At 45.4% G+C, this 14780-nt stretch overlaps 2 protein-coding genes across 2 annotated transcripts; both read left to right on the plus strand.

The window, feature by feature from the left end:
- The first annotated feature begins 6 nt into the window (after positions 1-6).
- On the plus strand, positions 7-4259 carry LOC119315420 (probable beta-1,3-galactosyltransferase 2). The gene is made up of 11 exons (XM_037590049.1): positions 7-250; positions 907-1003; positions 1203-1264; positions 1377-1588; positions 1683-1746; positions 2520-2592; positions 2717-2837; positions 3063-3150; positions 3245-3370; positions 3468-3577; positions 3681-4259. Exons 1-11 carry the CDS (start codon positions 150-152, stop codon positions 3827-3829), a joined length of 1203 nt encoding a protein of 400 aa, XP_037445946.1. The 5' UTR covers positions 7-149; the 3' UTR covers positions 3830-4259.
- A 2177-nt stretch (positions 4260-6436) lies between these two features.
- On the plus strand, positions 6437-7080 carry LOC119319068. Its single transcript, XM_037593584.1, has one exon. The coding sequence runs from the start codon at positions 6494-6496 to the stop codon at positions 6854-6856; it is 363 nt and encodes a 120-aa protein (XP_037449481.1). The 5' UTR covers positions 6437-6493; the 3' UTR covers positions 6857-7080.
- Positions 7081-14780: the final 7700 nt, after the last annotated feature.

Consider the following 14780-nt stretch of genomic DNA (forward strand, 5'->3'; position numbering starts at 1 on the left):
TGCGTGCGAGACCGCCAAGGGCAACCCGCCAAGAACGAGGGCTCCTTCCTGCTCCCTCCTGCATGCACTGTGGGAGAAGGTGAGGGACTGAGGAGAGGAGGAGACGGTGCTGTCAGTGGCGACGAGCGTCTGCAGCGGCGGCGGCGGCCATGAGCTGGAGGAAAGCCGGAGGGGATGGAGGCGTGTCCAAGCGGTGGGCCGTGCTCCTCTGCCTCGGGAGCTTCTGCCTCGGCCTGCTCTTCACCAACAGGTAAACCAGCACCCCCAATTCCCCCTCCCGCTTCTTCAATTTCTCTTCCAGATTCCCAGCTCAGCTCAGCACGCGGAGCTCAGCTCAGCTCCGAGACTAGCTCGAGTTCAGCTGGATCCGCGACGTCTCGCCAGCCTCTGCACCTCGAATTTGTGAGATTAGAGATCGGATGGCTGGCAGATAGGGGGTGCCAAGGCTCGATTTGGGGGTTTCTCGATTCTGTCGGCAGCGTCTTCATTCTGCCCCGCCATCGAATAATCCATGTGTTTTGGCTACTCTGGTGGTCACGCAAAGTCTGATTCTGATGCTGCCGAATTGCGGGTGCGTTAAGTAAGGCTCCATGAATTTAGAAATTCGGTGGGTTTGCTGCCACATCGGGCAATTTTCCCTTACCACAATCGGGGCCGAGTGCGGATGATCCTGCGCAGAATCTCGATATAATTGTAGAGACGAGTTATTATTGCTAGGTGATGTATCCTCCAACATTGAATAACTGTACTCCTACCCAGAACTGTAAAATGTGATCACATCTTAATCTTATGAACGTCTACCTCTGTTCGGTCTCTTGATGAATTGGACTAGTCTTTTCCATTGCGATGCTATTCGACCGCAAAGTTTAGGAAATGATTCTTGTGCATTCGGATTGCTTGATCCAGAATGTGGACACTGCCTGAGGCAACTGAGGTTCCATTACCGGATCAAAGCGTTGAGGAAGGCAAAGCTCTAGTTGCTGCAGATTGTGGTTCAAAAAAGGTACTGGTGGTGTACTTCTCCCTCCATTAATCTCTGTCAAGTATTCCATAATTGCACATTGATATTCATATTGTACAGCAGCTGCACAAGTCAGTGTTATAAAAGCAGATTGCTGCTGTGTGATGTGTATTGTAAATTTGTTATATTGTACCACCTGCGGTAATTGCTGATACATAGTTTGATTATCATGTGCTGCTAGGTTCAAGAACTGCAAAAATACAAAGATGTGTTACCAGACCAAGATACTCATCATGATGTACAGTACGTACCAACTTTGTCATTCTTGAGCACATATTTGTTCCTTTATTGAAAGTATCTTTTTACGAAAAAAATGGTTCTGACTGACTGGCATTTCCAAATGTTTTGGTTGTAGGACACTAGATAAGACAATAGCGACCTTAGAGACAGAACTCTCGGCTGCTAGAACCCTGCAAGAGTCATTGCTCAACGGTTCCCCTGTTTCAGAAGACTTCAAAGTTTCTGAGTCGATTGGGAGGAGAAAGTACCGTATGGTGATTGGCATCAATACCGCTTTTAGCAGTCGCAAGAGAAGAGATTCCATACGTTACACCTGGATGCCTCGAGGTTGCTGACGACATTCAACTTTATAGCTAACTTGCTTCGGAACATTTCTTACCCTGCGAACTTTGAAATAACTAATAACAAAGTCTGAAAATAGGTGAGAAAAGGAAACAACTTGAAGAACAGAAGGGGGTCATAATTCGGTTTGTCATTGGTCACAGGTATGGTGCATAAAGATTTTTATGTGCATTTAACTATCAAGGCATGATATTTGAATAGTGAGAAGTTCTAGATTATTTATTTATTCATGGTAATAACGTGTCATAAATTGTACACAGTAACTCTTTTGTCACAACTTTTTTGCCAACGCAGTTGTATATCTTTTGTCATTTTTTTTGCGAAATGCAACTGCATGATACTCCCTCCGTTCCATAATGTAGTGCGTATAGATTTTTTAGGAAGTCAAACTTCATCTATTTTGACCAAGTATATAGAGAAAAGTATCTACATATATATTATCAAATTCATACCACTGCATACAACACAAGACAGACTTTCATATTATATTAAATTTGTATTATTATTGTTTATATTTTCTATCTAAATAAACTTGGTCAAACTGTGATGTTTGACTTTGAGAAAAAACTACGCGCGCTACATTGTGAAGGGAGTATGATTTAGGAGTGGTTTCATCCAACTTTTGAGTTTAGTAATATCCGCATACTGATCTTGAGGCTTGAGGGGTCCTTTTATTTGTTCTTTTCTGCAAGAGAAGGCTGTAGAATAATGGTTGTTAAGTAGTGTAGTCTCAGTTTTCCACTTTAAAAGTGGCTTCAGAGTTTGGACAAGGTATTTATCGACGGAGAGGATATTGTTAAAATAATTTTTATGCAATATATAAAGGTTAAGTCATGCATAGCTTATAGTAGTAGACGAGAATGAATGTACGTTTATGGCAAGACATGCATAACCTCATTCTCCACATGATGTGCAGTGCTATAGCAGGCGGAATTATTGATAGAGCAATTGAAGCAGAGGACAGGAAACATGGGGATTTCATGAAGATAGTAAGTTGTTTGTTACTTAAAAGGATATTGGTTTCACATGGGAGTGACGCTGTTATTGTTGCCCTCATTTGGACTGAAATGCTATTTTGTCCTCCCTGTTTACTGTGGTTACAACTTTGTGCAGGATCATGTCGAAGGATACCTTGCCCTATCTGGCAAAACTAAGACATACTTTGCTACAGCTGTTTCATTATGGGATGCAGATTTTTATGTGAAAGTTGATGACGACGTGCATGTGAACATAGGTAAAATCTCTATATTTATGCCCTTTACAGCTCCAAGGTTAGGGGCTAAATGAGTGTGTGCGTCCATCTGTCATTTCTGTACTCAAAGCTCTTATTAATTTCTTGATGATTATCAATGATGTACCCTTTGTATGTGTAGTTAACCACCCTAACTAGGATAATATGCGGCTATTTTTGCATTCCTGTGCGTGAAAAAGGCCTTGACATCCGATCTTTCATTTCCAGCAACGCTTGGACAGATATTGTCCAAACAGGCATGGAAGCCAAGAGTATATATGGGCTGCATGAAATCTGGCCCTGTCCTATCTGAAAAGTAAGTAGTACATTATAGTCCATACATTATATGGATCTCTCCTTCTCTTAGAGTTCAAAGGTGTTAAGATCTGTTGTCTTTTTTTTTTCTCCAGGGGTGTGAGATACTATGAGCCTGAGCATTGGAAGTTCGGCGAACCAGGAAATAAGTATTTCCGACATGCTACCGGTCAATTATACGCCATTTCAAAAGATCTAGCAACCTACATATCAATAAACAAGTGAGAAATCATAAGTTCTCATGTAATCTCGCACTTCCATCTTTTATGGTTCTGGTGAAAGCTAATTTTCTTGCTGCAAATTTCCATTTAACGCCAGGCACGTCCTACACAAGTATATAAACGAGGACGTTTCGCTAGGATCTTGGTTCCTCGGGTTAGATGTCGAGCACATCGATGACCGGAGACTCTGTTGTGGTACTCCACCTGGTGAGCTTCCATTACTCCCATGTCTTATAACTCCTTAATTTCCGTGACAATAGCACGTCGATGAGGACATTCAATCACATCCTGAACTCGACTCTGCTCACAGACTGCGAATGGAAAGCTCAGGCAGGGAACACCTGCGCGGCGTCATTCGACTGGAAGTGCAGCGGCATATGCAACTCGGAAGGCAGGATCTGGGAGGTGCACAATAAGTGCGCCGAGGGCGATAAGGCGCTGTGGAATTCCACTTTCTAGCGTGGTCGGAACCCTGACTGAACCAGAAGAAGCTCTCCTCTCCTTCATGTTTGTTAGTTGTTGTATACTAGATCGCCCCACGGTGCTGTGTATGTAATTCATCCTGTAGGTATAGCTGTGGTTTTGACTGTGGGACTGGCTGACACCGACGAAGCGGACCACAATTTTACGTAGCGTCTGTCCGCCGGTGGCGCCGGAGGCGAAGGTGAAGGCGAAGCAGGGTATACGAGCTGTCGCCGCATTCTTTTGGTGGATAAAATGTTGCAGGTGGCCATTCTGTACCGATCTCCTGTGCTGTTTGGCTACCACAGATGTATGACCGAAATAAAACGTCCCTGAATCCTGCATTTCAGTGCATTCTGGACTAGTTTTGTGTTTGTAACAGCTGAGGCTCACTCTAAATGAAAGGGAAAATTCATGATCTGCCGTTCCAAAGATTTTGTAAATATGTGATGTGATTTGCCGCTTTACCGAAAAAGGCTTTCACCCTGCTTTATATATAAAGCAAACAACTAGAGCCAAAAGATCTCATAAAGGTTCACACCGCACACACACAAAGTACGAGAGAGGGGCCTGCTGAGGGCACAACTCAACGGGCCCTTGATAAAACGAAAAGAAAGGCGGTGGCTCAGGCCTCCAAGAGGCTAATCCGGCTCGGGAGGTGGCGGAGGAAGCGGCGGCGCCAAGCGGAGTGCCATCACGCGAAGATCTACAATGATGATGTTGATGGCGTCTCGGTCCGCGGCTAAGAGGCCGCCAAATCTGCAAATAGCCACATATTTTGAAAGCCGCATCAGTAGCACGTTGAAGAAGCACACAGTGGATCACAATTTTATTACGGACCATTCAAAGCGTCCAAGTTAGAACCCCAATACCCAGTCACGTAATGTGGCGGAAACGCTGTGGAGAGGGCTGGATTTCCGCGAAGAGGTCGGGGAAGTTGTTGTTGCATCAACGTCCACCGACCACCTCCCGGAAGCAACTCCAAAAGAATTGCGCGGACACGGACGTGTAGAAGATGTGATTCGAGTCCTCCTCCATCCCACACAAGGGGCATATCCCATCACCAGGGCCATTCCTTTTGAGTACATCCACCCCCGAAGGAACCCGGCCCCGGATCTATTGCCACAGAAAGATCCGAATCTTCAATGGTAATCTAATCACCTAGATATCAACTATAGGCCCTGGCCAGGAGCGGCCGCTATGGCCTGGTATAGTGATTTGGTGGAGAACCGACCCGAAGAATCCAGATGCCAGAAGACGCGATCGTTTGAGTGATCCACGTTAGATTACTGTAGCGCAATGCACTCCAGAAGGCCGTGCCAAATGGCAAGTTTCGAAGGCCCAAATGGTCGCGGAAACGCGAGGCGCCCTAAGTCAATAAGGGTCACCTCGACGGAGATCCTAGACTCCACCGCGATGGAGAACAAGTCTTGGAATCGAGCAGCGAAGGGGCGATCCCCAACCCACCCGTCGAACCAGAAGAGGGTCGACGCACCCAACCCCACCACGATGGAGGTCCCAATGTGGAGGACCGGAAGCATCTGTATGATGGACTGCCAGAACTGTGTACCGCGAGACCGCTGACAGAAGGCGAGCGGTTGACCTCAGAGATATTTTTGCTTCGGATGATGTCAAGCCAAAAGGCCGCCCTCCCCATTTGCAATCGCCACAACCATCGAGTCGGCAGGGCAATATTCATGCGTTTGGACGACATGATTCCGAGCCCGCCCTGGTCACGTGGTTTGCAAATATGGGGCCAGCGAACCATATGGTATTTTTGCTTATCACCCTCGAGAAGAATTTCGTCTGATATTTGATGATCTCATGATGTAAGGTCCCATGAAGGTTGTAGAAACTCATGATGTACAGGAGCGGGCTGGAGAGTGAGGAGTTGACGAGCATGGTCCAAACCACCTTGGACAGCCATATGCCCTACCAAGGTTTGACAATGTGTTGGAGCTTGGCCACATATGGTCATAAGTCGGCCACGAAAAACTGAGTCACTAATGGGTATCCCAGGTAGTATGTAGGCAGGAACTCATCTAACAGTTAAGCCGGTCAGCAATGCTCTGCCGCTCGGCAGGCGAGTATCCTATAACCATCACTTCGCTCTTGTGAAGTTGATCGTTAGACCGGACATATGTTAAAAGTAGAAAAGAGGATCTAATCCACGTCCCTTACCCCTGAAAGCATGAAACTAAACCCTAATTTCCAGAAATTCCAAATTATGAACTACAACGTCAAATAAAGTCATGAACTGAAAAAAAAAGGTGAGCACAAATGTCAGGCACTTCATCATAGAAAGGCGTAGGAGTCTATGAAAAAAGCAAAAATATCTCATTCCAGAAACAAAATCTGAATTGGTGATAGGGACCGGGCACACCTGTCAGTGGCACCCTGCTCGTGTGCTTGCACGGTTGTGCCGACGCTGCGTGCCCGTAGCGTAGCGCCAGCAAATGGTTTCGTCTCCTTTTTACAATTTTCCCTCCTGTTTTTCCGTTCCCGCCATCGTTTCCCTCCACTGCTCGTTTCGTCGCGTCCGGCCGTATTAAATCTCCCACCCGTCCCCCGCCAATCCTCCCCGCTCCGCACGATTCCGCGCCTCCTCGCCGCAAGCGCCGACGACCGAGCCTCCTTGCCGCTCCCGTCCCCGGCGACGCGATGACCATGGACCGCCGCGCCCGCGCAGCCCCGCGCGCGGAGGAGGAGCGCCCGAGCCACGGCCGCTTCCTCCGCCCCGGCGCGCTCGCCCGGCTCCGGGACTGCAGGATCGTCGCCCGCTCCCTGCGGTCGGCGGCGGCGCGCCTCCCGATCCCGTCCGCCCCTCCGTCCCCCGCGGCGGAGCAGCAGAGGCAGGACGGCGTGCCGCACTTCCTGGTGGGGCCCACGAGGGGCCTCTGCGGCGCGGCGCGGTACCCGCTCAGGAGGAGGATGGCCGCGGCGAGGTGCGTGGTGTTCTTGCCGCCGCCGGAGGCGTTCCTGGACGCGCCCGCGCCGTCGTGGGTCCTCGCCACCGCGCGCTGACGGGGGCCGAGATCAGCCGCGGCCGTGCGTTTAGATTCGCGAGTAGTTAGAACTCTGTGCAGATGGCTCGCTGAACTTTCTTCCTTTCAACAGTTTTAGGATCTGATGCGACTGTTTTAGATCTGCTACCTTTCCGGTCTAATTTTGTTTAGTGGAATTGATCCAAATTTACAAGTTTGTGACTTGCATTTGTAGCTGGGTGCGTTGGTTTTCCTTTGGTTACATAGCTTTCTTAGTTTCTTGTTTTCATATAATAAAGTTGCATCAACCGGTTTCGTCAAGAGAAAAGAATTCTCATCAAACGGATAGAGCAGGACAAATATTTATTTCTGTCTTTGCATATGGATGGACATCGCCAAACAATGAATCTACTGACCTGGAAATGTCAAGGTTTGGGGTTGAATTTCGATCGTGGACGAACTAAGCGACTGAGTGAAACAAATAGACAAGGTGAATTGGGGCCTGGGCTTTAGAAGTTGTGTGGTGGTGGATTGTGTTGGAAGGAGTGGAGGGCAAGCACTTTGGTGGAGAGAGTGTACATGTGGTAGTAAGGCTATGGTGTTAATACTATATTAATGCTGAAGTGAAATTGGAGGTAAATACATGTAGATTCATTGATTTCTATGGGAGCCTCCCACAAAGCTTAGGAAGAAGTCGTAGGATGTCATTCGTTACCTTTGAGCTCAAGATGTTCTACCTTGACTGTCCGTGGGTGATGTTAACAAAGCTCTCTTCCAATTTGCTCAGCTAGGAGGAAATCTGAGGAGCTTCATGCAAATGGAGGATTTCAAGGATTCCTTGGCTGTCTGCGGCCTTGCGACCTAAGTTTCTAGGGATATCCTCATTCGTTACCTTGGAGTGAATATTCAGGTGCGGCTTGGTTGGGTTACATGCAATGATGGGTTTTTGTTGTTCCGAGAAACTTCAGCCAACCACATTGTAATGGAGGAATTTGATCGTGTTGCTTTTGCTCATCCGGGCGACGGAGACAGCTCCTTATCAGGAGCAGAGAGGTGACCGGCCATTTCAATGTGATGCTATGGTGGTTGGCGCATGAGCCAAAGTAGTAACAAGCGAGTGTGCCTTTCGGCTCTTTCGCAAAAACCAGGGCACGTGTCTACGAGCATGCAGGCATGGCGCTGTGTGGTGTTCGGATCTAGACGGTGATAGATTGCCCAGCTCAAAGAGCAGCTCCGGGATGGAAAAGTGAGGGCACTCGAGACTGGATACTCACTTGAGATCATGTTCACTTGAGATCATGTATACACAACATTAAAGGGTTTTCTTTTGGGAGCAATGCCCCCTGATGGCTCCATATTTTATGCATCTTTAGAACTCATTTGTTGCACATCATCTCTATATATCAAGTCATATCATGTTGCATTGAGCCAATTACCCACAAATTAATCATGTTGGGCCTCTGCCCCCTTTGAATGCTAACTCGTTTACTAAGTGGAAATTAGCTATGGAGTGTCACATTCATAGTGCATCAAAGCAACTATGGTGGATCATGGTCAATGGTTTCAAGCCAAGGATCCCACAAGTCTCACTCCAAGGGAGGCCGTTGATGATCAACTCAGTGCTACCGCTCTCAATATGTTGCGTCTTGTCATGACAGATGACTAGAGTGACTCAATTGCTCTCTTCAAGACCACCAGAGAAATCTAGGATTGTCTATAAGATATATTCTATGGTGATGAAGCTATTCAAAGGTCTCGGACCTTCCTGTGTGTGGTGCTTGAGTGAAGGGGGTTTGATGGCTGGTTGTGCTCATGGATCATGTAGTTAGTCTGGAGTGGCAGTAAGGTGATCAATATCAATGGGGCGGTGGGGTCCTTCTTTAGGTTATCTGGGGGGTGAGTCAGGGGGGCCTTATTTGTCCTCTCCTATTCAACCTCGCGGTCGATGCCCTGGTGACAATCTTGGACAAAGCTAGGATGGTTGGGCACCTAATCCCTGGGCTGGTGTCATACACCTTCAATATGCAACTACTAGGGATAACCCTAGCAGTAGCGCTGGATTTATATCTACCAATAGTGCTTGTACAAGCGCTACCACTAAGACGCTACAGCTAACTGGTAGCAGTAGCGCTGATTTTCCAGTGCTATTGCTATACCTAGTTAGTAGTAGCGCTCGGTTAGGAACAACGCTAGTGTTAATAGTAAGTAGTGGTAGTGTTTTTTATGAAAAGCGCTACTGTTAAATTTTTCTGTATTTTTTAAAATGCAGCTTATTGTCGCTGTATTTGTATATGTTTTATATAAAGTACTTTCATCATATGGTTTTATGACCATGATTAGATTCACCACATGTTGCCTCCACTTGAATCTAATCCACGTGTTGCCTTGCCTCCACTTGAATCTAACCCACTGATATATATATAATAACTCATCATGCTCATATAACAACTTAGCATCATGCATCATCATCATAATGTATAACTCATCATTGTTATCATAATAACAAGTCCTACTCATCATCATCATACAACTTCTACTCGTTATCATAATAACAAGTCATACTCATCATCATCTTAGTCATCTAACCAACCCTATTTAATTGTTCTTAGCACATGATCATGAGTATTAGCTAGGACTTACTTGTTGGGGAACGTAGTAATTTCAAAAAAATTCCTATGCACACACAGGATTATGGTGATGCATAGCAAGGAGAGGGAAGAGTGTCGTCCACGTACCCTCGTAGACCGTTAAGCGGAAGCGTTATGACAACGCGGTTGATGTAGTCGTACGTCTTCACGATCGACCGATCCACAATACCGAACGTACGACACCTCCGCGTTCAGCACACGTTCAGCTCGATGACGTCCCGCGAACTCACGATCCGGTAGAGCTCGGGGAAGAGTTTCGTCAGCACGACGGCGTGGTGACGATGTTGATGAAGCTACTGCAGCAGGGCTTCTCCTAAACACTGCTATAGTATGACCGAGGTGGACTATGGTGGAGGGGGGGGGCACCGCACACGGCTAGGAGAGATCTTTGTGATCAACTTGTGTGTCTAGAGGTGTCCCCCTGCCCATGTATATAAAGGAGCAAGGGGGAGGCCGGCCGGCCCTTGTTGGCGCGCCTAGGAGGAGGAATCCTCCTCCTAGTAGGAGTAGGATTCCTCCCTTTCCTACTCCTACTAGGAGGGGGAAAGGCAGGGAGAGAAAGAGAAGGAAAGGGGGGCGCCGCCCCCTTCTCCTAGTCCAATTCGGACAGGGGGAAGGGTGCGCGCTGCCTGCCCTAGGCCGGCCCCTCTCTCTTTCCCTTATGGCCCAACAAGGCCCATTAGTCCCCGGGGGGTTCTGGTAACCCCTCCAGTACTCCGGTAAAATCCTGATTTCATCCAGAACTATTCCGATGTCCAAATGTAGGCTTCCAATATATCAATCTTTATGTCTCGAGCATTTCGAGACTCCTCGTCATGTCCGTGATCACATCCGGGACTCCGAACTACCTTCGGTACATCAAAACATATAAACTCATAAAACTGATCGTCACAGAACATTAAGCGTGCGGACCCTACGGGTTCGAGAACTATGTAGACATGACCGAGACACGTTTCAGATCAATAACCAATAGCGGAACCTGGATGCTCATATTGGTTCCTACATATTCTACGAAGATCTTTATCGGTCAAACCGCACAACACTATACGTTGTTCTCTTTGTCATCGGTATGTTACTTGCCCGAGATTCGATCGTCGGTATCCAATACCTAGTTCAATCTCGTTACCGGCAAGTCTCTTTACTTGTTCCGTAATACATCATCCCATAACTAACTCATTAGTTATCATGCTTGCAAGGCTTATAGTGATGTGTATTATCGAGAGGGCCCAGAGATACCTCTCCGGCAATCGGAATGACAAATGCTAATCTTGATCTATGCCAACTCAACAAGTACCATCGGAGACACATGTAGAGCACCTTTATAATCACCCAGTTACGTTGTGACGTTTGGTAGCACACAAAGTGTTCCTCCGGTATTTGGGAGTTGCATAATCTCATAGTCATAAGAACATGTATAAGTCATGAAGAAAGCAATAGCAATAAACAAACGATCAAGTGCTAAGCTAACAGAATGGGTCAAGTCAATCACATCATTCTCCTAATGATGTGATCCCATTGATCAAATAACAACTCATGTCTATGGTTAGGAAACTTAACCATCTTTGATCAATGAGCTAGTCAAGTAGAGGCATACTAGTGACACTATGTTTGTCTATGTATTCACACATGTATTATGTTTCCGGTTAATATAATTCTAGCATGAATAATAAACATTTATCATGAAATAAGGAAATAAATAATAACTTTATTATTGCCTCTAGGGCATATTTCCTTCAGTCTCCCACTTGCACTAGAGTTAATAATCTAGATTACACAGAAATGATTTTAACACCCATGGAGCCTTGGTGCTGATCATGTTTTGCTCGTGGAAGAGGCTTAGTCAACAGGTCTGCAACATTCAGATCCGTATGTATCTTGCAAATCTCTATGTCTCCCACCTGGATTTGATCCCGGATGGAGTTGAAGCGTCTCTTGATGTGCTTGGTTCTCTTGTGAAATCTGGATTCCTTTGCCAAGGCAATTGCACCAGTTTGTCACAAAAGATTTTCATTGGACCCGATGCACTAGGTATGACACCTAGATCGGATATGAACTCCTTCATCCAGACTCCTTCATTCGCTGATTCCGAAGCAGCAATGTACTCCGCTTCACATGTAGATCCCACCACGACGCTCTGTTTAGAACTGCTCGAACTGACAGCTCCACCGTTTAATATAAACACGTATCCGGTTTGTGATTTAGAATCGTCTGGATCAGTGTCAAAGCTTGCATCAACATAACCATTTACGATGAGCTCTTTGTCACCTCCATAAACGAGAAACATATCCTTAGTCCTTTTCAGGTACTTCAAGATGTTCTTGACCCCTGTCCAGTGATCCACTCCTGGATTACTTTGGTACCTCCCTGCTAAACTTATAGCAAGGCACACATCAGGTCTGGTACACAACATTGCATACATGGTAGAGCCTATGGCTGAAGCATACGGAACACTTTTCATTTTCTCTCTATCTTCTGAGTGGTCGGGCATTGAGTCTTACTCAACTTCACACCTTGTAACACAGGCAAGAACCCTTTCTTAGCTTGATCCATTTTGAACTTCTTCAAAACTTTATCAAGGTATGTGCTTTGTGAAAGTCCAATTAAGCGTCTTGATCTATCTCTATAGATCTTGATGCCCAATATATAAGCAGCTTCACCGAGGTTTTTCATTGAAAAACTTTTATTCAAGTATCCTTTTATGCTGTCCAGAAATTCTATATCATTTCCAATCAACAATATGTCATCCACATATAATATTAGAAATGCTACAGAGCTCCCACTCACTTTCTTGTAAATACATGCTTTTCCAAAAGTCTGTATAAAACCATGTGCTTTGATCACACTATCAAAACGTTTATTCCAACTCCGAGATGCTTGCACCAGTCAATAAATGGATCACTGGAGCTTGCACACTTTGTTAGCTCCCTTTGGATCGATAAAACCTTCAGGTTGCATCATATACAACTCTTCTTCCAGAAATCCATTCAGGAATGCAGTCTTTACATCCATTTGCCAAATTTCATAATCATAAAATGCGGCAATTGCTAACATGATTCGGACGGACTTAAGCATCGCTACGGGTGAGAAGGTCTCATCGTAGTCAACTCCTTGAACTTGCCGAAAACCTTTTGCAACAAGTCGAGCTTTGTAGACAGTAACATTACCGTCAGCGTTTGTCTTCTTCTTGAAGATCCATTTGTTCTCGATGGCTTGTTGATTATCGGGCAAGTCAACCAAAGTCCATACTTTGTTCTCATACATGGATTCCATCTCAGACTTCATGGCCTCAAGCCATTTTGCAGAATCTAGGCTCATCATCGCTTCCTCATAGTTCGTAGGTTCGTCATGGTCAAGTAACATGACCTCCAGAACTGGATTACCGTACCACTCTGGTGCGAATCTTGCTCTGGTTGACCTACGAGGTTCGGTAGTAACTTGATCGGAAGTTTCATGATCATCATCATTAGCTTCCTCACTAATTGGTGTATATGTCACAGGAACCGGTTTCTATGATGAACTACTTTCCAATAAGGGAGCAGATACAGTTACCTCATCAAGTTCTACTTTCCTCCCACTCACTTCTTTCGAGAGAAACTCCTTCTCTAGAAAGGATCCATTCTTAGCAACGAATATCTTGCCTTCAGATCTGTGATAGAAGGTGTACCCAATAGTTTCCTTTGGGTATCCTATGAAGACACATTTCTCCGATTTGGGTTCGAGCTTATCAGGTTGAAGCTTTTTCACATAAGCATCGCAGCTCCAAACTTTAAGAAACGACAACTTTGGTTTCTTGCCAAACCATAGTTCATAAGGTGTCGTCTCAACGGATTTTGATGGTGCCCTATTTAACGTGAATGCAGCCGTCTCTAAAGCATAACCCCAAAACGATAGCGGTAAATCAGTAAGAGACATCATAGATCGCACCATATCTAGTAAAGTACAATTACAACGTTCGGACACACCATTACGCTGTGGTGTTCCGGGTGGCGTGAGTTGCGAAACTATTCCGCACTGTTTCAAATGTAGGCCAAACTCGTAACTCAAATATTCTCCTCCACGATCAGATCGCAGAAACTTAATTTTCTTTTTACGATGATTCTCCACTTGACTCTGAAATTCTTTGAACTTTTCAAATGTTTCATACTTGTATTTCATTAAGTAGATATACCCATATCTGCTCAAATCATCTGTGAAGGTGAGAAAATAACGATACCCGTCACGAGCCTTAATACTCATCGGACCACATACATCAGTATGTATGATTTCCAATAAATCTGTTGCTGGCTCCATAGTTCCGGAGAACGACATTTTAGTCATCGTGCCCATAAGGCATGGTTCGACAGTACCAAGTGATTCATAATCAAGTGATTCCAAAAGTCCATCAGTATGGAGTTTCTTCATGCGCTTTATACCAATATGACCCAAACGGCAGTGCCACAAATAAGTTGCACTATCATTATCAACTCTACATCTTTTGGCTTCAACATTATGAATATGTGTATCACTACTATCGAGATTCAACAAGAATAGACCACTCTTTAAGGGTGCATGACCATAAAAGATATTACTCATATAAATAGAACAACCATTATTCTCAAATTTAAATGAATAACCGTCTCTCATCAAACAAGATCCAGATATAAAGTTCATGCTTAACGTTCTCACCAAATAACAATTATTTAGGTCTAAAACTAATCCCGAAGGTAGACGTAGAGGTAGCGTGCCGACGGCGATCACATCGACTTTGGAACCATTTCCCACGCGCATCATCACCTCGTCCTTAGCCAGTCTTCGCTTAATCCGTAGTCCCTGTTTCGAGTTGCAAATATTAGCAACAGGACCAGTATCAAATACCTAGGTACTACTGCGAGCTCTGGTAAGGTACACATCAATAACATGTATATCACATATACCTTTGTTCACTTTGCCATCCTTCTTATCCGCCAAATACTTGGGGCAGTTCCGCTTCCAGTGACCAGTTTGTTTGCAGTAGAAGCACTCAGTCTCAGGCTTAGGTCTAGACTTGGGTTTCTTCTCCTGAGCAGCAACTTGTTTGCCATTCTTCTTGAAGTTCCCCTTCTTCTTCCCTTTGCCCTTTTCCTTGAAACTGGTGGTCTTATTGACCATTAGCACTTAATGCTCCTTCTTGATTTCTACCTCCGCAGCCTTTAGCATTGCGAAGAGCTCGGGAATAGTCTTATTCATCCCTTGCATATTATAGTTCATCACGAAGCTTTTGTAGCTTGGTGGCCTTGATTGAAGAACTCTGTCAATGACACTATCAATAGGAAGATTAACTCCCAGTTGAGTCAAGTG

The sequence above is a fragment of the Triticum dicoccoides genome, chromosome 6A (genome assembly GCF_002162155.2).
Source record: "Triticum dicoccoides isolate Atlit2015 ecotype Zavitan chromosome 6A, WEW_v2.0, whole genome shotgun sequence".
NCBI classification, from domain to species: Eukaryota; Viridiplantae; Streptophyta; class Magnoliopsida; order Poales; family Poaceae; genus Triticum; species Triticum dicoccoides.